General features: G+C 48.7%; 1 protein-coding gene across 1 annotated transcript; it reads left to right on the top strand.

The window, feature by feature from the left end:
* The first annotated feature begins 17,065 nt into the window (after positions 1-17,065).
* On the top strand, positions 17,066-23,809 carry LOC128823361 (zinc finger protein 22-like). The gene is made up of 3 exons (XM_054005604.1): positions 17,066-17,107; positions 22,863-23,107; positions 23,611-23,809. The coding sequence occupies exons 1-3, from the start codon at positions 17,066-17,068 to the stop codon at positions 23,807-23,809; spliced, it is 486 nt and encodes a 161-aa protein (XP_053861579.1).
* The last annotated feature ends 872 nt before the right edge of the window (positions 23,810-24,681 follow it).

The following is a 24,681-nucleotide window of genomic DNA, read 5'->3' as shown; positions in this document are numbered from 1 at the left end:
TAAGGACTAACCCAGGATAAGGAGCTGAGAATCTCTTCCTTATGCCTAGAAACTTTGTCCCCCCAGAGTCGAAGCAGCATACAGATAATCAGTTCCTTCAGCATGGGTTTTTTTATCCTCTTTCTGTCATGTGCTCATAGCTGCAAACTCAGCGAATGAGAGGTCCAGAGCACAACAACAGTCTTGTGTCTTCTTTAGCGTCCCATAATACTCTATTTGGTGTTGATGGAGCTGTTCTGTACGTAGCAGGAACCAACACAAAATGTGCTTTAAAAGGAGCTGTCGCCTTCCTGCTGGGGTGAAATTTGCCCTTATGGTCATTGATTTTCATTTCCCTTCTCTGAGAGCAGAGATGGGGTTGGAGCTACCTGAGGCTGGGATGTCGAGCCCATGTCCCCATCTGTCCGTCACTCTGGGAACCTGTCTCTGCTCACAGGCTGCCTCCAGCCTGTCCGGCCAGCTCCTGAGCTCTGTGGGGGTGAGTCATTTGGCATAAGTGGCACCTGGGAGAAACACTCCTGCCAGATGCATTGGTGGCATAGTGGTGAGCATAGCTGTCTTCTAAGCAGTTGACCTGGGTTCAATTCCTGGCCAATGCAGGGATGTGCCCTTTTCTTGGCCGGGAATTGGTTTAATTTCAGTCACATTGTAGCAGTTTATCAATGGAACCAGAGAATTAATGTCCCAAATCCCAGCAGGTCGTTCAACACCCAGTGGAGGAAGAAAGGGGCGGGACTATACAGTGAGCTGTTCGAGTCATCCTGATATTACAATGTTTGGTTTATTCTTTAAAAATTTTCCTTTACTTCCCTCTCCGATTTAGACTCAGAGCCTTTAAGGGCAGAAGGGACCATCATGATCATCTGGTTCGATCTCCTGCACCTTGCAGGCCAAAGGACCCCACCCACCCACTCCTGTAACAGCCCCTAACCTCTGCTTGAGTTATTGACGTCCTGAAATCATGGATTAAAGCTGTCAAGTTACAGAGAATCCACCATTTACACTGGTTTAAACCTGCAAGTGACCCATGCCCCATGCTGCAGAGGAAGGCGAAAACCCCCAGGGTCTCTGCCAATCTACCCTTCGGGAAAACTCCTTCCCAACCCCAAATATGGCCATCAGTGAGACCCTGAGCATGCGGACAAGATGCACCAGGCAGACACCTGGGAAAGAATTCTCTGCAGTAACTCTGAACCCTCCCCACCTATTGTCCCATCTCCGGCCATTGGAGATGTTTGCTGCTAGCAATCCCAGATCGGCCACATGCCGTTACAGGCAGTCCCATCACACCACCCCATCCATAATCTTATCAAGCTCAGTCTTGAAGCCTGTTCATTTTTTTGCCCCCACTGCTCCCCTTGGGAGGCTGTTCCAGAACTTCACTCCTCCGGTGGTTAGAAACCTTCACCTAATTTCAAGGTTAAGCTTGTTGATGGGCAGTTTATATCCATTAGTTGATTACTAGTGGGGGCATGTGATAGTATGGGGGAGGGAGAAAGACAGAAGAACTAACGGTGGGAGGGAGCCGGAGAGATTCTCTGTTCCCCTATCACCCATCTCTGGGAGGAACCAGTTGGAATTGCCCTTGGGAAGCTGCCGCTAATAACTCAGGTGTAAAATCATTATTCCGTTGGAATCAGATTAAAGCCTCCTCACACCTGGTGTCACAGTCATCGACATCGCTCATTCCTGGGATGTCACCGGCCAGAGCAATACAATGAGAAGAACCAAATCCCTTTCCAGAGCCCAGGCACACACAGAAATCCTGGGGCTTTTCGTTCCTAGGCTTCTGGCGCCATCGTGTGGCCCTTTGGTTTCACTCCTTTCTGTTCAAACCTTTAGCTTTCTGCACAGAAATGTTAATTCCCTGGGAGAGACTTGGGAGCGTTTCTCTGTTTTGTGTTGTTAAGGATTGAAATGTTCCCGGTTCCTCGGTCCCAACCTGCCTCCCGTTCTACTGCCCATGCAGCCCCCTCCCAGCCCTCAGTGGCCAATCGATGCTGATTCCCTCAGCCCCATCTGTGCAGGGGTTGAAACCTGTCACCCTGCATTGCCTAGTTCCCCTACCTCTGAGGGACTTCAGCTCCTCTGTGTCCCCAGAGACCCTCCACACCACTCCCCTGTTTACCACGGTTCAGATATTGCAGTAGCATGAGTCTGACACTCACTTTAGAGGCCCCACATTAATAACCATTTTCAATATGAACTTACTGGAGATTCTATCGTAATATTTGGGTGGGGGGCACCTGTTAAAAATATTCATAAAAACCCTTTTCCAAGAGAGTCCCAGGGCTCTTGAAATCCTTTGTATCGTCAATGAACGTCCACTGACCATGTAGCTGTTTGTGGTATAAACATCTCAGATTTCCCCAGCTAGATAAGATCCCATCTTTACATAAATGTCAGGGAGCCCTGCCTGAAAACAGTGACAATCTTAGAACAGTTGATCAGCATAATTATCACACTAAAGTATATGTGGAAAGCATATGCCCTACCACTGAGCTCCCTCCCCACCAATACAGCTAATGCCATAAGGCATTGGGAGGGGGGAGAGAGAGAGGGTCTCCATGCCTCATCTCGGTGGCAGAAGTGGATTGGGGCTACAAGAGCTTCCACATTATCACATAGTGGATGGGGCTGTGGGTGGAAGGGGTGGAAGAGGGCGGGGCCGCAGGCAGAAAGGGTGGGGATTTGATATCACTAGCCCCTGCTTAGCGAGTAGGGTCACTTTAGGGCAGTGGTCCCCAAAATGTGGGGCATGCCTCCTAGGAGCACAGAGGAATGTTCAAGGGGGCACCTCAGGGCCTGAGCCAGTCCCCATGGAGAGCAGGGAGGGAGTACCACTCTGCCCCCAGGCTCCCAGCCTGGCCTCGGCTCCCTTACCCCATCCACACCCCTCTCCCCAGCAAGCCATGGCCCCGCTCCCAGCCCCAGTTCTAGACCGTGGCTGCTGAGGGGCTGCAGACATGGATAAGAGGGCACAATATGAAAAGTTTGGGGACCACTGGTTTCGGTTAACACCCTCAATCACTTCTATGCAGTCCAATAAAATGTATTCCTTGTCCCTCAAGCAGGATGGACTAGGTGTGTTCTCTTGTCCTTTACTCATAGAGTTGGAAGGGACCTCAGGAGGTCATTTAGTCCAACCCCCTGCTCAAAGCAGGACCAACCCCGAACTAAATCCCCCAATTGTCCTCTCAAGGACTGAACTCACAACCCCGAGTTTAGCAGGGCAATGCTCAAAACACTGAGCTATCCCTCCCCTGCATCATCCAACAAACATGTGTTTTGTAACCCAACATCAGCCAAAACTGGTCCTTTTGGCAAAGCCGCCCCATCATGCTGCGTAGCTAGGCGGAGTAGGCGGGTCGGTGCAAACACAGTCTGTTCCTGAAGTCTTTTCCCCCAGCTCATCACTAGATGTGAGGGGGGAACTCGTTCAGACCATGCTTACACTTAGTATTTAAAAACTCCTTATTGGCCCTACCTCTGCTGGCCTTAGATTTCTCCTCCTGTCCCTTCCGCAACAGCTCAAATGAGGTGGCCGAGTGGTTAAGGTGATGAGCTGTTAATCCATTGTACTCTACACAAGTGGGTTTGAATCTCATCCTAGGGTTACCAAATTTAAAAAAAGAGGACAGTCCACAGGACTCCAACTCTGCCCCTTCCCCAAAGTCTCCACCACCTCCCCTGAGCACCCCGCATTCTCCCTCCTAGCAGGGTGACCAGATTGGCAGTATAAAATATCGGTATGGGGGCAGAGCAAAAAAAAAGGGGGGGGATGGAGCAAAAAAAAAAGTTTTAAAGGGGCCTGGGACATTAGCCGGCCCCGGTCCCGTGCGCTGCCCTCCCCTCCCCGCGGAGCCTCTTGCCCCCCGGCCCGCCACGGGCATACGCGGGGCGGGCAGGGGCCCGGTGGGCGTCGCGGGGGCGTGGGCCGAATCCCCGCTGCTGCCAGGGAGCCCTGCGCCTCTCCCTCCCGCTCGTGGCTGCGGCTCCTTCCCGGCGGGACGTGCCTCCTGCGGCCCCGGCCACATGCGGCGCGCGTCCCCCGCGCCTAGTCCCCCTCCCGCCGGGAAGGAGCCGCTGGACGCGCGCCGCATGTGCACGGGACAGGCCGGGGAGTGCGTCCTGCCAGGAGGGAGACTAGTCCTGGCATGGTTTGCAGGTTTAGAGGGGCTGGGCCAGTCCAGACTAAAGCAGCAGTTTAACCCCTTCTGTGCCAGCGGGGGGTTTATATAGCCCTTCACAGGCATCCAGGCCCACGGAATGGCCCCCTATCAGCCCCATGCCTGATGTGGTGGGGCGACCCACTGGCAGCATTGCCTTTGAGGGTACTGCTCCCCCCCCCTTTACTGCCACCACAATGCCTGTCACCTTCACTTCCTGAGGGGTGACCCCAGAAGGTGTGTTTTGTTATCCCTTTCCCTACCCCCTAGGATCGGTTATACACCCTCTGTCACTCACCTCTGTCTCAGGAGACAAGGCAGGTCATGGGGCGCGGGTGATGCTATGCTGGAGATCCATCTGTGACAGTGTACCCCATAGAGCTTTATGGGGAGGGGGTGCTTATAAATGTATGTATGACATAACTGGAATATGTTTTGTGCTGCCTGTGCCATGTAACATATCTCCGTAAAGGTTATGGTCTACTATATCTATTCATCCTATTTGTACATATATATCATTTTCTACTCGAGGTCAAGAATATGGGCTGTATGCTTGCTTGGTTTCTAAGTAAGCTTTGGGAGGCATTTGGTCAGCTTCTTTAGGAAGGAATTCGCCAGGTTAAGTACTTGATCAGGAAACACTTGGAGAACAATGCATCTTGGAATGCTCCAATCCACATAAGAAGTCTTCCTGGAGACATGCAAGATACCATGTGAACAATGGCTTCGGCCTGTAAAGACTGAGTCATGCAGGGACATGTGACTTGCTCAGGTGACTCCAGAACTCCATCTTGGAGCTGGACTTTGCAAAGGAGGGAGGAGGGGGGTCTCCACCCACAAGAGAGAGTCTATTTAAACCCATGGGAGACCCCTCCATTTTGTCTTGAGCTGGCTAAGGAAGGAGCCTCTCCACCCCCCCACGTTATTCAAAGGGAACTGGAACAAAGGACAGTAACTACAGGGGGTGTGAGTGATTGCTGGACCCAGGCTAAAAGGAGATTAGCCTGTAAAAGGGAGCATTCTGGAACTGGTGAGGAACTTATCTGTATTTAGTTTGATTAGACATAGATTTGTGCATTTTATTTTATTTCACTTGGTGACTTACTTTGTTCTGTCTGTTACTACTTGGAACCACTTAAATCCTACTGTCTGTATTTAATAAAATCACTTTTTATTTAGTAATTTACTCAGAGTATGTAAACAACTCTGGGGGAGCAAACAACTGTGCATATCTCTCTATCAGTGTTATAGAGGGCGAACAATTTATGAGTTTGCCCTGCATAAGCTTTATGCAGGGTAAAACGGATTTATTTGGGTTTAGACCCCATTGGGAGTTGGGCATCTGAGTGCTAAAGACAAGCACACTTTTGTGAGCTGTTTTCAGGTAAAATTGCAGCTTTGGGACAAGTGATTCAGACTCTTGGTCTGTGTTGGAGCAGATGGGAGTGTCTGGCTCAGCAAGACAGGGTGCTGGAGTCCTGAGCTGGCAGGGAAAACAGGAGCAGGGGTAGTCTTTGCACATTGGGTGGCAGCTCCCAAGGGGGTTTCTGTGATCCAACCCGTCACACCATCATCACTGAAGGAGTGGCAGCCTTGACTCCCCTTGAAGGTTGCCGGGATGCTGACGTGCACTGGCGGAGAACCGGGGCTTGACTGAGTCCATGGACCATTTGGCCCACACTGTGTCACTGTAAAGCCTGCTCTGCATTGCTGCCAATTGCTGCCGGTGGCATTGTGCCCTGTACCCAGGCTAAGCAGCTGGGGATCTCTTGCTTATGCCTAGAAACTTTTCCCCTCAGAGTCCAAACAGCATACAGATAATCAGTTCCTTCTGTATGGGTTTTTTTTTATCTCCTTCCTGCCATGTGCTCTGAGCTGCAAACTCAGCTAATGAGAGGTCAAGAGCACAACAACAGTCTTTTGTCTTCTTTAACATCCCATAATAGTCTATCTGGTGTTGATGGACCTTTCCTGCCAGGCAGGGTGTAATGCATTCTGTTGCCAATCAGCACTTCCCCTAGGTAAAGTCTCTCTCCTGTCTGATGATTTACATAGTCACAGAGGCTCACAATGCAATTAGTCAGATATTAACCCAGGCAGCAACTCAATAAAGTCTAAACACATTGTTATAATTCTAATACGTGTTTTAACAATACTAACACAGGTGAGTCAGACTGATTCCAGCTATGCGTTTGTCCATGTTCAATTAAGACATGGGGGCTTTTGCAAGAGCTAACACCTCATCTACCAGTGTCACAGGCAGGATGGGCAGGGATGGTGTCTTTAGCCTCTGTTTGCCAGAAGCTGGGAATGGGTGACAGGGGATGGATCACTTGATGATTCCCTGTTCTGTTCATTACCTCTGAAGCACCTGGCAATTGCCAGTGAGCTAGATGGACCATTGGTCTGATGCAGTGGGCCGTTCTGTATCAGGAGTATCTACTCATTTGGACTCACTGGGAGCCACAGAAAGAAACAAGGTGTGCTGAGGCAAGTAGGCCCAGTCTCAGAGCCCTCAGGGTCATGCTTGCCAAAAGTTAAAACAAGGCCCAGCCCATGAAAGGGGCACTCCCAGGAGAGACTGTATAAAGGCTGGAGCATCAAACAACTTAGTAAACCTGAGACAGCTGCCTTGGGGACAATGACAGGGAGAATCCCCCAAAGTCACTCATTTGATTCTGCTCTTCTCTGGCCCTTGGTTTATAAAATCATAGAACTGGAAGGGACCTTGAGAGTTCATCTAGTCCTGTCCCCTGCACTCAAGGCAGGACTAAATATTCTCTAGACTATCCCTTGACAGGTGTTTGTCCAGCCTGCTCTTAAAAATCCCCAATGATGGAGATTCCACAACCTCCCTAGGCAATTTATTCCAGTGCTTCACCACTCTGACGGTTAGGAAGTTTTTCCTAATGTCCGACCTAAACCGCCCTTCCTGCAATTTAAGCCCATTACTTCTTGTCCAATCCTCAGAGGTTAAGAACAATAATTTTTCTCCCTCCTCCTTCTAACAACCTTTTATGTACTTGAAAACTGTGATCATGTCCCCTCTCAGTCTTCTCTTCTCCAGATAAACAAACACAATTTTTTCAATCTTCCCCTCATAGGTCATATTTTCTAGACCTATAATCATTTTTGTTGCTCTTATCTGGACTTTCTCCAATTTCTCCACATCTTTCCTGAAATGTGGCACCCAGAACTGGACACACCGCTCCAGTTGAGGCCTAATCAGCGTGGAGTAGAGAGGAAAAATTACTTCTTGTGTCTTGCTTACAATACTCCTGCTAATGCATCCCAAAATGATGCTTGCTTTTTTTGCAACAGTGTAACTCTGTTGACTCATATTTAACTTATGATCCACTATGACCCCCAGATCCCTTTCCGCAGTACTCCTTCCTAGGCAGTCATTTCCCATTTTGTATGTGTGCAACTGATTGTTCCTTCCTAAGTGAAGTACTTTGGATTTGTTCTTATTGAATTTCATCCTATTTACTTCAGACCATTTCTCCAGTTTGTCCAGATTATTTTGAATTTTAATTCTATCCTCGAAAGCACTTGCAACCCCTCCCAGCTTGGTATCGTCCGCAAACTTGATACGTGTAACAGAGAGACTCTGCTACTGGGAGGGTTTCACCATGTGTGAGAGGGTTACACCCTGGTGGGAGGGGGCTAGGCCTGTACTGGAATAAGGTCACTCTGTGCTTCGCAGTTTGGCAGAACCAAGAATGTCCATTAGCAGGGAAAAATCCAGGGGGAATCAGCTTGTGGAATGGACAAAAACCCCATCTGAATGCTCTCACATTGCCCTTCTCGCCCTGGCAGGCTACAGAATAACGTCCACGTTCCGCTCCAGATCATCCCCTCCTCCCAGGGGGAAGGAAATGGCTGCAATGGAGCTGGCTCAGGTAAGAGATTATCAGGGAGCTGGTGATGGGGTCTGCTTGGAGGGAGAGGAGCAGTAAAGGCATAGGAGGGTGGGAGCTGCTAGAGGTGGTGGGAGATAGGAACTATCTAGGGTGGAGAAAGGGAGGGGACAGGATGTGACAAACGTGCTGAGATTTGAGTAATGTAGGGTGTGATAGGTTGTCACCCCAGTGTGCAGTGTGTGGGGGCTTCTGGGAACCGCTGTGCCCTCTAACCCTCAAGCTGGACTGGCCCTTCTCACACTGCTTTGCTGGAGATTCAGCCAGCCTCTCCAGGCCCTTTTATCACCCAACATGACAGCAGGTGGCGCCATACACTCAGTTAAGCTACCTGAGTGCTTTACCTAAGCCACCCAAGGACAGATAGAAGACAGCAACCAATTTCCCAGTGATAAGTGATAGCAAATAGATCAAAGCAGATTACTTGGCAAATAACCAGAAACTCAAACTGAGCCTAGCATACTAGATCAGAGGTGGGCAAATTATGGCCTGCGGGACCCTCCTGCCCGGCCCCTGAGCTCCTGGCCCGGGAGGCTAGCCCCTGGTCCCTCCCCTCCTCTTCCCCCTCCGCGGCAGCCACAGCTTGCCCTGCCACTGGCACAATGCTCTGGGCGGCGGGGCTGCAAGCTCCTGGGGCAGCGCCGCTGCAGAGCCCAGCCTGACCCGGTGCTCTGTGCTGTGCGGTATGAGGCTGTAGTGCTGCCAGCCACCAGTGCTCCAGGAATGGTAAGGGGGCAGGTAGCGGGGGGGTTGGATAGAGGGCAGGGGAGTTCGGGGCGGTGGTCAGGGGGCGGGGGTGTGGATAGGGGTCAGGGAGGTCAGCAGGGCCGCCCAGAGGGCGGGGCAAGTGGGGCAATTTGACCTGGGCCCTGCAGGGGCCCCCACAAGAATATAGTATTCTATAGTATTGCAACTTATTTTTATGGAAGGGCCCCCCGAAATTGCTTTGCCCCAGGCCCCCTGAATCCTAACCGGCCCTCCATACAATTTCCAAAGCCCGATGCGACCCTCAGGCCAACAAGTTTTCCTGCCCCTGTACTAGATGGATAGAATTTGAATTAGCAGTTTCTCACCCTGACTGATGATTGAAGTAGTCCACCAAGTTTTAGCTCAGTGGTTTGAGCATTGGCCTGCTAAACCCAGGGTTGTGAGTTCAATACTTGAGGGGGCCACTTGGGGATCTGAGGCAAAATCAGTACTTGGTCCTGCTAGTGAAGGCAGGGGGCTGGACTCGATGACCTTTCAAAGTCCCTTCCAGTTCTAGGAGATAGGATATCTCCATTTCCATACCCAAGCTTGAAATCCCTTTACCCTGGGACCAACACTTCCCCCAGTTCAGTCTTTGTTCCTTAGGTGCTTCCAGGAGTTCTCTTGTGTGGGGAATGAGGCCAAGCGATGATGTCACACCCCACCTTATGTAGCTTTTCCACATGACGGGAACCCTTTGTTCCAAACTCAGTTCCCAGTCCCGTTTGTGGAAAAATACAGGTACCAAAATGGAGTTCAGTGTCATGTGGTCTGGTCACATGCCCTAGCATGCCCTGCTGTAGCCATGACTCATAGGCTGGCTGGAACATTCACAGGAAGGCTAAGCTCTTCCACGGTCCATTGTCTTTGTTGATGAGCCATCAGCACTGTCTGGCTTCTTCACTGTTGTACCTGAAAGGCTAATTGTGGGTGTTACCCAGAGTAAGCACATTTGAAATACAGAGACATTGTCAGTATCCATAACTTCAGATACAAACATGATCCATGCACACAAATAGGATAATCATATTCAGGAAATTATAACTTTTCCAATGACACCGCACATGATGCATCTTGCACAAAATGCCTCATAATTATGTCCTAATCATATTATAATCCTACCACTATGCTGAATATTGGGTGTAGTGTGAGATAGGGCCTAATTTCAAGGCACAGGAGTTGGGAATGGAACTTCCCCTCTTTGTGGAACAGGAAATAACCCCCCAGCCAGGGCTGGGAAAACTTCCCAGACTCCCAGTGCTGGAGCCAGAATCTACTGACACTTTGTTAGTTACCACCTCCCCCATCCCCCCAATCTTTGTGGCAACTGCAAACTTTATCAGTGATGATTTTATATTCTCTTCTAGGTCATTGATAAGAATGTGAAATATCACAGGGCCAAGAACCAATCCTTGCGGGAACCCGCTAGAAAAAAATCCACTCGACCATGGTTTCCCATTTACAATCACAGTTTCTAATCTATTTAATGTATGCCGTGTGTATTTTGCATCATAGACTAGTTTTCTAGTCAAAATATTGTGCTGAACCAAGTCATATGCCTTACAGATGTCTAGGTATATTACATTAGTACTATTAACTGCAACCAAACTTTGATCTCATCCAATAAGGATATCCAATTAGTTTGATAGGATCTATTGTGTCTAAACCTTTGTTAATGGGTACAAATTATATTACCCTTCTGTAATTCTTAATTAATGAAATCCAGTATCGGCTGCTCCATTATCTTGCCCAGTATCGATTTCAGACTAACACACTTGTAATTAGATAGGTCATCTGTTTTACACTTTTTAAATATTGGGACAGCATTAGCTTTATTCTTGTCTTAGGAATTTCCCCAGTATTCCAAGTCCTAATTAAAATCAACAGTGCACCACGCTCCTCCACCAGGTCTTTCAAAACACTTGTTATCTGGACCCACTGATTTAAACACATCTAACTTTAATAGATGGTGTTTAACGTCCTTGTGCATTACTGTTGGAATGGAGAGACTGTCGGTGTCAACATCTCATCTCCAAATCCAGGAGAGAAATATTTATTGAACACTTTTACCTCTTCTGCATTTTTTTTTTTGGATAATTCTGCCATTTCCATCTAGTAATTTACCACTACCATTGTTAGGATTAATGTTGTACTTAATATACTTTTAAAAACTTCCTTCTTATTTTAATTGATTGATCATTGATTTCTGACAACTTCCCTTACCAATTTTCTACAATTCTGACCTTCTAACTTGTATTCTTTACTATTGACTTCCCCTTCCTTCCATATATTTTATATGGAGAGTGTTGGGATTTCTAGCAGGGAGCCACCAGCAGGGTCCAGAGACAGCCCCATCTCCTATATCAAGCTCTGGCTAGTAGGTATGGGATAAATGTGACGACCCTGCCTCCATCTGTCAGCTGGGAGACACGAAGTTTCTCTCTTTCTACCCTCTGATGCCTCCTGGCTGCTCTAAGCAAGCTGGGGTGGGATTCCGTTGACATGTGCCTCCTGGAGCTTCCATTTACCTGCTGCTGTTCCGTGAATAGTGGGGTTGTGAGTGGGGCAGCAGGTACTGAGTATTGGACTCTTACTCTTTCAGGTGCCGGTGACTTTTGAGGAGGTGGCTGTGTATTTCACCAGGGAAGAGGGGGCTCTGCTGGACCACACCCAGAGAGCCCTCTACAGGGATGTCATGAAGGAGAACTATGAGACGGTGGTCTTACTGGGTAAGGAGTCCTGTCCCCTTGGTTATTAGAAGCTGTGGGGCTCTAAAGAACCTGAGTAATAACAACTTCATACCTTTATTCATCATAGAAGTTTTGACAAGTTTCCTTGTCCCGCCTCCTTTTTTTGCTTCATCTCCCACACACTAGTATAATTTTTGGACATGTGCCTTTTTGGTGTTATCGGTCATTTTAAAATTGCATTTAATGTATCGTTATTGGCTACATTAATAACTACATTAATAACTGTAGCCTTCATGCCTTTTCCTCATTTTAAGAGGAAAATATACTGCCTGTAGCATTCTAAATTAAGTAAATAGTGTATGACTCATGCACGGCTTGTGCGACGGTCAGATGAGCTCTTCTTTTGATAGGAGAGCATATAATGTTGCCATTCAGGATCCCACGGGTGAAGGGAGAACAGAGCTTTGGGAGGAGAGGAGAAGGGGGAGTAGATAATTCTGGGGTGCCAGAACATGGGGAGGGTGTTTGCAGGATTAGAACTAAGAAGCAGCAGGGAGGGATGAGGTAGTGAGAGACGAGGAGGGTACAGAAGAAGCTCCCAAGGTGCCGGGAGGTGGTACTGGCTGAGAGTAATGGGATGAAGGGGAGGGGAGTGTGGAGGAAGGGCACCCAGGAAGTGGGCTGGGTGGGTCAGTAGGAAGGAGGAGAGGTTTGGGGATCTAGAGCTGTGGGAGATCCCAGACCTTTAACCACGAATCCCTATCCAAGCTTTGTTGCTTTAGAGCTACACTCCAGATTTATTTCTGTTCAGTTTCACTTCATTATACATATCCCCCCCCCAATATTATTATTTTAACTCTTGACCTCCCTCTCCCACTCATTATCCCTCTCCCCATATACCCTCCCAATCTCTATGCACAGTGACCCTGGCCACCGATCCTGAGTCCTTTCTGCATTCCTCCCTCCCATAGCAGGGCCCCTACCCAGGCACAAATGGGTACTTTGTGATGATGTCACAGGGTGGTAGTGTAGCCTGTACTCTTTTTACACCTATAAGATTACGTATTGGGGTACAAGTTGCCCTTGTACCTGGCTACTCAAAGTTAATGGAGGAGATGAAATTTGGTGTAACACACAGAACTTGATTTAATACAGACAGTTATAATTGAAATCCTAGGGAAAAATCAATACACTCAACGATTAGATTAAGGTAAGTATAGTAAAGAGGGTCTTGCACTGTGCATATTTACAAATTATGGACACCATTGGAAACAAAGATGGAGGGGCAAGGGAGACCATCAGAAAGGAGGCCCTGCTTCAGTTTACACTGTCTCGAGGACCCGACAAAATGAAAAAATGGTAATTAGGAGAGGTATTTTCTCCACTTCCTTATGGTAATAGGATGGCTATATACCATATCTGCTCCTTTACTCTGATTACAATAATGTCAATAGCTGCCCCAAACCATATGTGGCCTTTGGTAAGTCCATAATTAAGCATGAAGCATTAATACACATGATTTACATCACTTATTTATTAATAATTCCAATATATGAATGTGTCCAACTGCTGAGATACTTCATAGCAACCTAATTGCTGAAGCTCGCCCCAAACTTCCTTCTTTCAGAATCCTGTGGCATATTGCACCTGTTTGTGTTTCCTCATTAATCTCTCAAAATGGGGGTGCAAAATATCTGACCTGGGATTCTCTCCTTAGGCCTATTCAGGTAAATCCAAAACTTCAACATAACTACTCCCACAAAGCCTCAACCTAATATAAGACCCTTTATTGTAGCAAGCTTAGGCTATGTCTACACGACCACGGTACGTCAACCTATGCTGCACAATTCCAGCTACGTGAATAACGTAGCTGGAATCGATGTACCTTAGGTCGAGTTACCACAGGGTCTACTTACCTTACTCTTCTCACCAGGGTAGAGTACAGGAGTCTACTGCAGAGAGATCTGTAGTTGATTTGGTGGGTCTTTACTAGACCCGCTACATCGACCACTGGTGGATCGATCTCAGAGCTTTGATTCTGGCTGTAGTGTAGTCCCTGCCCTTAATAACCCATTTATTTATGTTCACCTCCTTGCCCCTCCACGCATGTTCCAAGATAATAAGGAATACTCTGATAATGACATTTTACCTCTAGCGAGTATAAAATACAAGACATGAGATTAGGTCATAGACCATAAAATCAGGTCGGGGTCAACAGGAGTGAGAGTTTGGAGAGAGTCTTGTCCCCCCTCTCCCCATCTCCAGTAGCCACAAGCTGTCTTCCCTCCAGGCTCCTTGGATCTTTGAGCCTCTCCCTCCTGAGGTTGTGTGGTCCAGTTCTTGTTTCTTACATTCGTGGAAGAATTAGAGGCTGTTGCTCCTGAATTTTAGTGTTTAACTCCCCAGCTTTCTCCACACACTGGGGGAGTTTAATTCTCCCTCCCATTACACCTGAGTCACTAGATTTCCTAATTCCCCAAAATGTGCTTTTGCGATGTCACAGTTCTGGGTTAGCTAAAACTTTGACCTGCCTCCACGGTCTGCTCAAGGAATGCACTCTCCTGTATCAGGCCTCTAGCCAGCCCCTCTCTATGGGTAGGGACCCACATGCCTCTCCTTTTTGACTAAGGTGTGAGGATTGCAACTTATCCTCCACTGTGTTCACTGGACTAATGTCCAGTTCCTGTGCTTTGCTTTCTCTCCAAGGGCTGTGAGCAGTGTGTGTGTGTGCGATAGAGGTGGGAATTTTGGTGATACTTGTATGATGCCAATACACACCTCAGTTTCCCTCTGTGATTTGTATTGCTATGATTATAAAGAGAAGGAGACATGAGATGTTTTGTCATGTAGCTGTCATGGGGTGATATGAATGGGTTGTTAAGAACTGCCTGAGACCAACCTACATCAGTGGAATACCCGACAGAGAAAAGAGAATAATTGTCACCTGTCCATGGGAGGATCTCCGCTTGGCTGAGTGAAGCATACATGGACTCGTTATGTTTTTGGGAGTAGGAAGAACTGGGCTCGAAGATGCAGGAAGCTCTGCCGGAGCATAGAGAAATGGACAGTCACAGTGAAAGGAAACCAAACTGTTTTCTACAGCAGAATGGCTCAAGGGCATTGGCCAGTATGGACTATATTGTCGTCTTTGCTTCTCTGTCCTAATCTAAGGACTTTCGAATGCTGTGTTTCAGTTGACTAATAAGCTCTGCTATGTTTTAAAAGTCTGCCCAGTGTCACAGCAAACATTTGCTCTGTGCATTGACTGAGGAACAGTCTCTGACCAGGAGTGTCGTTCAGCTGGACCTGCTGGCAGAGCTCACAGGTTGAAATAGGAGTGTTGAAGCCAGAGGCTCAGTCCTAGGTGTTGAAGCTACATGGCCTATCCTTGTGGAAGAGTGGGACCCCTAGGGGGTCTAGTGTACTCAAGGGGCACCTGCCAAGGACTGTTTAAAAGCCAGGGCATTGCACAGATCCTATGGATCCATGACAGTGTGCCAGTGCACTTTCTGTGGAAAAGATATAAAACAAGAAAAGGATCTAAATGTGTATTTACCATCGTCCCCCATCAGTCCTCATGGGAATCCCTCCTCAGTTCCAAAGTGTATTAAAACCTTCCTTAAAGGTTTACCTCTTGGTTATCAGGTCATGTCAGTTTTGTTAGAGGGCTTTCCCTTCACCCTCCCACTTCCCTGGTTCTTTTCATGCAGACAGGAAGCAGCAAAAGACCAGAAGTCAGAAGCGCAGATAACGCAATGCTTATTGGGGTTAGTTTCCAAGCAAGCATATTCCAAAACCCTTCACACCAGTCGGGCTTATCTCTATACGCCCATAGAGTCTGTTCTCCAGTGTTCCCTTCCCAGCTCTGACGCCGCAGAGCATTTACCCCAGGTCTCCCTTCCCAGCTCTGACGCTGCAGAACCTTCCCGTTGCCCCCGTTTATCAAACATGATTCCAATTTCCCTTCCCCCTCCTGTTTGACCCTGTTTATATAATAATATTCTCAGCTATACCTTAACCAGTCATTGTACTGAAATTTAACTAATGAATTCTAACATTGTAACATAATTTTGTAACCAATTATATCCCACTACCCTAATTAACTTACACCCAGCAAAATTAATTATACAGCAGACAGAAACAATTAAAGAACCAGACTGATTAACAATGTAAAAGTGGGGGCCATAAAGATAAAACAATACAGAAATGAGGGTTTCACAACCATTGATAAGTGATTTCTTGCCAGACAGGATGCTATCAAACTAAGTTTTCTTTAACCATCTTAAGATCTGTTTTTTTATCTGGTGGTGATGGGCACTATCCGGACAGGATCGTCTTCCTAACAGCCCAATACCACCTTATTTCAGTGTGACTGGTTTGAGATGTGACCCTACGCTTCCCAGCTGACGGCTGCCCCTGCTGCTTAGCCAAAGGCCTTAGCCTAAGAACAAGGCCTCAGACTATCCTAGCGAGAGAAGGCCCAGACACAGGCAAACTGTGATTTTGATTCTTTGTTTTTATACCCCTGTAACTAGGTAAGTGATAAAAATACACCTAAGTTCTTAAAGTATAGGCTTTACAGGCAGGCCTGAATATCTCTATTCTAACAGTGGGTTCTACCCCTTCCCCCATTCTGTGTCTGTCTTGTCTATTTAGATTGTAAATTCTTCAGGGCATGGGCCATCTACTTTTCTTTGTAATTTGCTAGCACAATGGGGACCCACTGTTAGTTGGTCCTTAGGCACTAAGGTAATAAATATGATTTATAATAATAATAACTCTCCTGCCACGTTGAGCCAAGGAAGATTGCCTTGGTATTTTACTGTTTAAAAATGAGCTGGGGTTAAAACCATGGAATATTCTTTGTGACAAGTATCCCACAAATGTCATGGACCTCCCTTGTTTTCTTTGCCTGCAGTTGGGTTTCCAATTTCCAAACCTGATGTGATCTCCCAGCTGGAACGAGAGGAAGAGCCATGGGTCCCAGACCTCCAGGGCTCTGAGAAAGAAGTGCTCCTGAGAGCTGCCTGCACAGGTGAGGAATTGGTTAAACCAACTCAACTGTTTGGGAACGCAGGAAACATTTGGGATGCCCTACGAAGACCAGGTGAGCTCTCCAAGTTCAGGATTTTCCCCTGCAGATGTGGAATCATTATGGCAGATGTCACTCATGGCTTCCTTCCTAGTCTGACTGACAACTGGCAGCAAATCGCTCCCTGATCTCACCTTCCCCTGAGTGTTCTGGTGAGATGCAGACCAAAACTGATTCCTTCCTCTCTCCTCTGTGGAAGGGTTTGGGGAAAATCAGCTCCTGATAGGTTTGATCTCTCCCACACATATTTCGTTTTGTTCATCCCTTTTTCCATTCCTCTCTCTGAGATTTCCTTTCTTTCTGGCGCAGGGAGTGACCTATGTCTGGATTCTCTCTGTCTCCCATCAGGTGATGGGATGGTGAGTGAGAATGAGGAGGAGAAACCCCAGCAGGAAGATGCTGAGCAAGTAGAACCATATGGAACATTATCAGGAAGATGCAAAGGGAATGTTTCCGGGTGTTGTGCACTCCGAGAAAAAGAAAAAGCCTGTGAGACTCAGGAGAGGCCAGAGGAAAACTTTAGTAGCCTCCTAGACCTTGTAACACGTGACAGAATCAACTTGGAAGGGACACGCTACACATACCATGATTGCAGGAAAAGCTTCAATCGGAACTCTGCCCTTATCACACATCAGACAGTCCACGCAGGGGAGACGCCCTACACATGCTCTGAGGCCTGGTCTACACTACGGGTTTAGGTCGACTTTAGCAGCGTTAAACCGAATTAAGCCTGGACACGTCCACACAACGAGGCCCTTTCTTTCGACTTAAAGGGCCCTTTAAACCGGTTTCTTTACACCACCTCCGACGAGGGGATTAGCGATAAAACCGGCCTTTGCGGGTCGGAATTGGGGTAGTGTGGACGGAATTCGATGTTATTGGCCTCCAGGAGCTATCCCACAGTGCTTCATTGTGACCGCTCTGGACAGCGCTCTCAACTCAGATGCACTGACCAGGTAGACAGGAAAAGACCCGCGAAGGTTTGAATTTCATTTCCTGTTTGCCCAGCGTGGAGAGCACAGGTGACCACGCAGAGCTCATCAGCACAGGTAACCGTGATGGAGTCCTCCCAGGATCGCAAAATAGCTCCAGCATGGACCGAACGGGAGGTACGAGATCTGCTCGCCATATGGGGAGATGAAGCAGTGATAGCTGAACTCCGTAGCAGTAAAAGAAATGGAAAAGTATTAGAAAAGATCTCCAAGGCCATGAAGGACCGAGGCCATAACAGGGACACACAGCAGTGCCACGTGAAAATTAAGGAGCTACGGCAAGCTTACCACAAAGCCAGAGAAGCAAACGGAAGGTCCGGGGCAGAGCCGCAAACTTGCCGCTACTACGCGGAGCTGCATGCGATCCTAGGGGGTGCAGCCACCACTACCCCAACCGTGTGCTATGACTCTCTCACTGGAGAAACACACAGGGAAGACGGTTCGGGGAATGAGGAAGATGACGATGGAGGTACTGTAGGTAGCTCACAGCAGCAAGGAAGCGGAGAAACTGGTTTCCCCAACAGCCAGGATATGTTTGTGACCCTGGACCTGGAACCAGTAACCCCCGAACTCACCCAAGACCCTCAGGGCACACAGGAGACCTCTGGTGAGTGTAACTTTGTAAATATTTGTAAACATTACAAAAAAAAAGCAAGCAAGTCTGTTAACGTGTATGGGGATGGAGCGGAAATCCTCCAGGGACATCTCCAGAAAGCTCTCCTGGTTGAAATGGGGTGATTTTATTAAGGGGGACATTAAGAGGCGCCCGTTCCTGCTCTTCTGACCAGAAATGTTCCCCGCTGTTAACCACGCGGTGGGGGGAGGGGTGAAGTGATCATCCCAGAGAATCGTGTGTGTGTGTGTGGGGGGGGGTGGTTTACTTGTGTTTGTGCCGCATGTTAACCGGGAAACCGCAGCCCCCTCCTTTTACATTGAAACCCCATTTTAAATGGACAACCCAATTCATCCTTGATATGGGAAATGCGCTGTTGTTTGCAACCTTTCCCACATGTTAAGAAGGTTAAAAAAGCCAAAACACTGTGGCCTACGATGGCTGCCTGCAAGCCGAAATATGCGACCTTGTAATGAAAGAGTGTACCCATTGTTCCCTAAAATGTGTCTTTTTTAACCACCTCTCCCTTCTCCTCCGCCAGCTGCAAATGTTTCTCCTTCGCAGAGGCTCGTGAACATTAGAAAGAGAAAACGTAAGATGAGGGACGAGATGTTCACGGAGCTGCAGATGTCCGCCCAGGCTGATAGAGCACAGCAGAATGCGTGGAGGCAGTCAATGTCGGAGATGAGAAAAGCCCAATATGAATGAGAGGAGAGGTGGCGGGCTGAATCGCGGGAAGAACAGAGCAAGTGGCGGGCTGAAGACGATAGGTGGCGTCAGCTTGCAGACAGACGGCAAGAGGCAATGCTCCGTCTGCTGGAGCATCAAACTGATATGCTCGAGCGTATGGTTGAGTTGCAGGAAAGGCAGCAGGAGCAGAGACCGCCGCTACAGCCCCTGTGTAACCAACAGCCCTCCTCCCCAAGTTCCATAGCCTCCTCACCAAGACGCCCAAGAACACGGTGGGGGGGCCTCCGTCCACCCAGTCACTCCACCCCAGATGATCGCCCAAGCATCAGAAGGCTGGCCTTCAATAAGAGTTAAAGTTTTAAAATGCAGTGTGTCCTTTTCCATCCCTCCTCCCCCACCCATCCCAGGCTACCTTGGCAATTATCCCCCTACCTCTGTAAGGAACTAATAAAGAATGCATGAATGTGAAAAAACAATGACTTTATTGCCTCTGCAAGCGGGAGGGGAGGGGAGGGTGGGGTGGGGTGGTTGGTTTACAGGGAAGTAGAGTGAACCGGGTCGGTGGGGGGGGTTGGAGGGTTCATCAAGGAGAAACAAACAGAAGTTTCACACAGTAGCCTGGCCAATCACAAAACTCGTTTTCAAAGCTTCTCTGATGCGCACCGCGCCCTGCTGTGCTCCTCTAACCGCCCTGGTGTCTGGCTGCGCGTAATCAGCGGCCAGGCGAGTTGCCTCAACCTCCCACCCCGCCATAAATGTCTCCCCCTTACTCTCACAGATATTGTGGAGCGCACAGCAAGCAGCAATAACAATGGGGATATTCTTTTCGCTGAGGTCTGAGCGAGTCAGTAAGCTGCGCCAGCGCGCTTTTAAACGTCCAAATGCACATTCCACCACCATTCGGCACTTGCTCAGCCTGTAGTTGAACAGGTCCTGACTACTGTCCAGGCTGCCTGTGTATGGCTTCATGAGCCATGGCATTAAGGGGTAGGCTGGGTCCCCAAGGATCACGATAGGCATTTCAACATCCCCAATGGTCACTTTCTGGTCCGGGAAGAAAGTCCCTTCCTCCAGCTTTCGAAACAGAGCAGAGTTCCTGAAGACGCGAGCATCATGTACCTTTCCCGGCCATCCCACGTTGATGTTGGTGAAACGTCCCTTGTGATCCACCAGGGCTTGCAGCAGCATTGAAAAGTACCCCTTGCGGTTTACGTAGTCGGTGGCTTGGTGCTCCGGTGACAAGATAGGGATATGGGTTCCGTCTATGGCCCCGCCACAGTTTGGGAATCCCATTTCAGCAAAACCATCCACTATTGACTGCACGTTGCCCAGAGTCACTACCCTTGCTATCACCAGGTCTTTCATTGCCCTGGCAAATTGGATCACAGCAGCCCCCACCGTAGATTTGCCCACTCCAAATTGATTCCCGACTGACCGGTAGCTGTCTGGCGTTGCAAGCTTCCACAGGGCTATCGCCACTCACTTCTCAACTGTGAGGGCTGCTCTCATCTTGGTATCCTGGCGTTTCAGGGCAGGGGAAAGCAAGTCACAAAGTTCCATGAAAGTGGCCTTACGCATGCGAAAGTTTCGCAGCCACTGGGAATCGTCCCATACCTGCAGCACGATGCGATCCCACCAGTCTGTGCTTGTTTCCCGGGCCCAGAATCGGCGTTCCACGGCATCAACCTGCCCCAGTGACACCATGATTTCCACATTGCTGGGGCCTGTGCCTTGTGAGAGGTCTATGTCCATGTCAATTTCCTCATCACTCTCGTCGCCGCGCTGCAATCGCCTCCTCGCCTGGTCCGGGTTTCGCCTTGGCATGTTCTGGCTCTGCATATACTCCAGGACAATGCGCGTGGTGTTCATAGTGCTCATAATTGCCGCGGTGATCTGATCCCAGTGCTCCATGATCCCAGTGCTAGCTATGGCGCCTGGTCAGAAAAAAGGCGCGAAAGTAGTATCTGATGGACCAGGAGAAGGAGGGCGGGAGGGAGGGAGGGAGGGAGGGCCGAGTGACGACATGGCGTACAGGTACAGGAACAGGGAGAAACACAAACAACTGTCACACAGAATGGTCCCCCCAAAGATTAAACTGGAAACCCTGGGCTTAGCAGGCCGTTGATTTCACGGAGGAAGGGGAAGCAAATGAACACAGAACAAATCTATTTTTTACATCTTAAGGTGGCAGCCGACGGTGCAGCATGAGTGACAGCCATACCAGTATGACGACGATGGGTACCAATCATAATATACCATCATCTGCCAAAAGGCAAGGGGCTGCTGCTGTGTAGCAATGCAGCCCCACGTCTGCCAGCCCCACGTCCGCCAGCACCCAGCATCGCCCTCGGCCTCTTCTGGGTGCTTAGCAGACAATATTGGGCAATTGGCAGAAAATAGTATATTACGACTGGTAACCATCATCATCAAAACAGTAGCATGTCTGCCCAGGTGGCCATGATTGACAGCCATACCAGTATGATGATGACGGGTACCAGTCATAATATACCATCGCCTGCAAGGGGCTGGTGCAATGCAGCCCTACGGCTGCCAGCCCCACGGCTATCACTCATGCTACACCGTCTACCGCCAAAAGGCAGTTAGCAGCTGCTGCTGTGTAGCAATGCAGTCCCACGTCTGCCGGCACCCAGAGGACATATGGTGACGGTGAGCTCAGCTGAGCTGAGCGGGCTCCATGCTTGCCGTGGTATGTTGTCTGCACAGGTAACCCAGGTAAAAAGGCGCGAATCTATTGTCTGCCATTGCTGTGACGAGGGGGGAGGGGCCTGACGACATGTACCCAGAACCGCCCGCGACACTGTTTTGCATCATCCGGGCATTGGGATCTCAACCCAGAATTCAAAGAAAAGGCACGAACCGCTTCTCGGCTCTCTGAGCTGTGGCGCAAACGTAGTATCTGACGGACTAGGGGAAGGAGGGAGGGGGGCCGAGTGACGACATGGCGTACAGGCACAGGGAATTAAAATAAAGAACGGTGGCTGTGCATCAGGGAGAGACACAAACGACTGTCACAGACTGGTCCCCCCCAAAGATTAAACTGAAAACCCTGGGTTTAGCAGGCCGTTGATTTGACGGAGGGAGGGGGAAGCAAATGAATACAGAGCAAATCTATTTTTTTACATCTTAAGACGACGGTGCAGCGTGACTGATAGCCCTCGGCATCTTTCTGGGTGCTTGGCAGCAAATACGGGGCGGTGTATGACGATGGTCTTCAGGCCTATTGCACAATCGGCTGCTCAGGGAAGACTCTGCTAACGTACGATGACCCGACTTGTAATAGGATGGCTAACAGTCGTAATACACCATTTGCTGCCAAAAGGCAAGCCCCACGCTGCCAGCACCCAGATCGCCGATGAAGGCTACCAGTCTACTGCACCGTCTACCGCCAAAAGGCAGTTAGCAGCTGCTGCTGTGTAGCAATGCAGTCCCACGTCTGCCAGCACCCAGAGGACATATGGTGACGGGGTGAGCTCAGCTGAGCTGAGCGGGCTCCATGTTGTCTGCACAGGTAACCCAGGTAACCCAGGTAAAAAGGCGCGAATCTATTGTCTGCCGTTGCTGTGACAGGGGAGGGAGGGGCCTGACGACATGTACCCAGAACCGCCCGCAACACTGTTTTGCATCATCCGGGCATTGGGATCTCAACCCAGAATTCCAAGGGGCGGCAGAGACTGCGGGAACTGTGGGATAGCTGTGGGATAGCTACCCATAGTGCAATGCTCCGGAAGTCGACGCTAGCCTCGTACTGTGGACGCGGTCCGCCGACTAGAGCACCTAGAGCATTTTATTGTGTGGACACACACAATCGGCTGTATACAACCGATTTCAATAAAACCGGCTTCTATAAATTCGAACTAATTTCGTAGTGTAGACATACCCTGAGTGTGGGAAAAGCTTCAATCGGAGCTCTGCCCTTATCAAACATCAGACAATCCATGCAGGGGTGACACCCTACACATGCTCTGAGTGTGGGAAAAGGTTCAATGGGAGCTCAGACCTTATCAGACATCAGACAATCCACACAGGAGAGTCGCCCTATATATGTGCTGAGTGCGGGAAAAGCTTCAATCAGCGCTCAAACCTTATGAAACATCAGCGAATCCACACAGGTGAGACAATCTACAGGTGCTCTGAGTGCAGGAAAAGCTTCAAACAGAGCTCACACCTTATCAGGCATTGTAGAATCCACACAGGAGAGAAACCATACACATGCTCTGAATGCGGGAAAAGCTTCAATGAGCGCTCACACCTTATCAGACATTGTAGAATCCACACAGGTGAGATGCCCTACACATGCTCTCAGTGTGGGAAAAGCTTCAATGAGCGCTCTCACCTTATCAGACATTGTAGAATCCACATAGGTAAGATGCCCTACACATGCTCTCAGTGCGGAAAAAAATGCAGTCGGCGCTCACACCTTATCAGACATCAGAGAATCCACACAGCAGAGAAGCCCTACACATGCTCTGAGTGTGGGAAAAGCTTCAATCGGCACTCACACCTTATCACACATCGTAGAATCCACACAGGAGAGACGTGCTACATATGCTCTGAGTGTGGGAAAAGCTTCAGTCGGAGCTCTGACCTTATCACAAATGAGAGAATCCACACAGAAGAGATGCCCTACACATGCTCTGAGTGCAGGTAAAGCTTCAGTTGGTGCTCACGCCTTATAGACATCAGAGAATCCACACAGGAGAGATGCCCTACATGTGCTCTGAGTGTGGGAAAAGCTTCAATCACAGCTCTGCCCTGATTATACATTGGAGAATCCACACGGGCGAGAAACCTTATGCATGCTGTGAGTGTGGGAAAAGCTTCAAAAAGAGTTCACACCTTATTAGACATGAAGAAATCCATATGAGAGAACTGTAACACATGCCTTGATTAGGGCTGGGCAAAGATTTTTTTTTTAAAAATAATCATATTTGCTAATTCTCACATAGTGTTCTGTGCACCATCTTCACTGTGGTCTCTCAGGTCCACCAGATGAGTTGCCTGCTTCTGCCTTTTGCAGCTCACCCTTCTTTGGGGTCAGTCCTCTGATCTTTTCTATCAACTGCTTTCCTTTTGAGTCATAGGAGTATGTGTCCCTCCAGCCAGAAATGTTCATCGGCTCCCGGAGGGGGAGAGAGGTTTGATCCCAACAAGGGACACTGAGGCAAAAACTACCTGTTCCTTACATCCACTAGGACTGCACATGGCGTTGGCTGCTCAAGTTAGTGATCTTGATGTAAAAAGACAATTATAGTTGTAGAGCAGATGCAGCCCAGGTGCAATGGTTTCATTAGCTTTCCCCTTGAGCTGACCTAAACTCCATCACTTTTCCTAGTCTAAATGAACCCTGAACAGTTATATTGTTCCCCCATTTCAAAGCAATTCTTAGTCATCAAGTTCCCCCTTCTGGAACAAATTGTTTCATTCCCAGTTGCTCTGATGTTGCTTCAGGTGGTGCTCTGATGTTGCTTCAGGTTGTGCTGGAGAGCAGATATTTTTACTACCATTTTCCTCACTTAAAATATATTGAACTATAAGAAAGAGCAGGAACAGGGCAGGGATAGGGAAAAATGTCATTTCACCCTCTGTAACAACAGAAGAAGATAGGGTAAGTCAGAGGGATTCCCTTATTCCCCATCACCATCCCAATCCCCCTGTTGTTCAATTGGTTAGGTCAATATTTTTTCTAAAGGGCTGGGAAGAGTATTCCCTGATAAATGATTTGTAACTAAGCAAAATACCCATGCATT

The sequence above is a fragment of the Malaclemys terrapin genome, chromosome 15 (genome assembly GCF_027887155.1).
Source record: "Malaclemys terrapin pileata isolate rMalTer1 chromosome 15, rMalTer1.hap1, whole genome shotgun sequence".
In the NCBI taxonomy this organism is placed as follows: domain Eukaryota; kingdom Metazoa; phylum Chordata; order Testudines; family Emydidae; genus Malaclemys; species Malaclemys terrapin.
The sequence above is the reverse complement of the archived record's forward strand: the minus strand, read 5'-3'. Positions and strand labels throughout refer to the sequence as shown.

Coding starts and splice junctions, on each gene's coding strand:
- LOC128823361 (XM_054005604.1), top strand. CDS start 17,066: ATGTTTCCGGGTGTTGTGCACTCCGAGAAAAAGAAAAAGCCT. Junction 17,108..22,862: donor CCGAGAAAAAGAAAAAGCCT/GTGAGACTCAGG, acceptor ATCAAACATCAG/ACAATCCATGCAGGGGTGAC. Junction 23,108..23,610: donor CAGAGCTCACACCTTATCAG/GCATTGTAGAAT, acceptor CACGCCTTATAG/ACATCAGAGAATCCACACAG.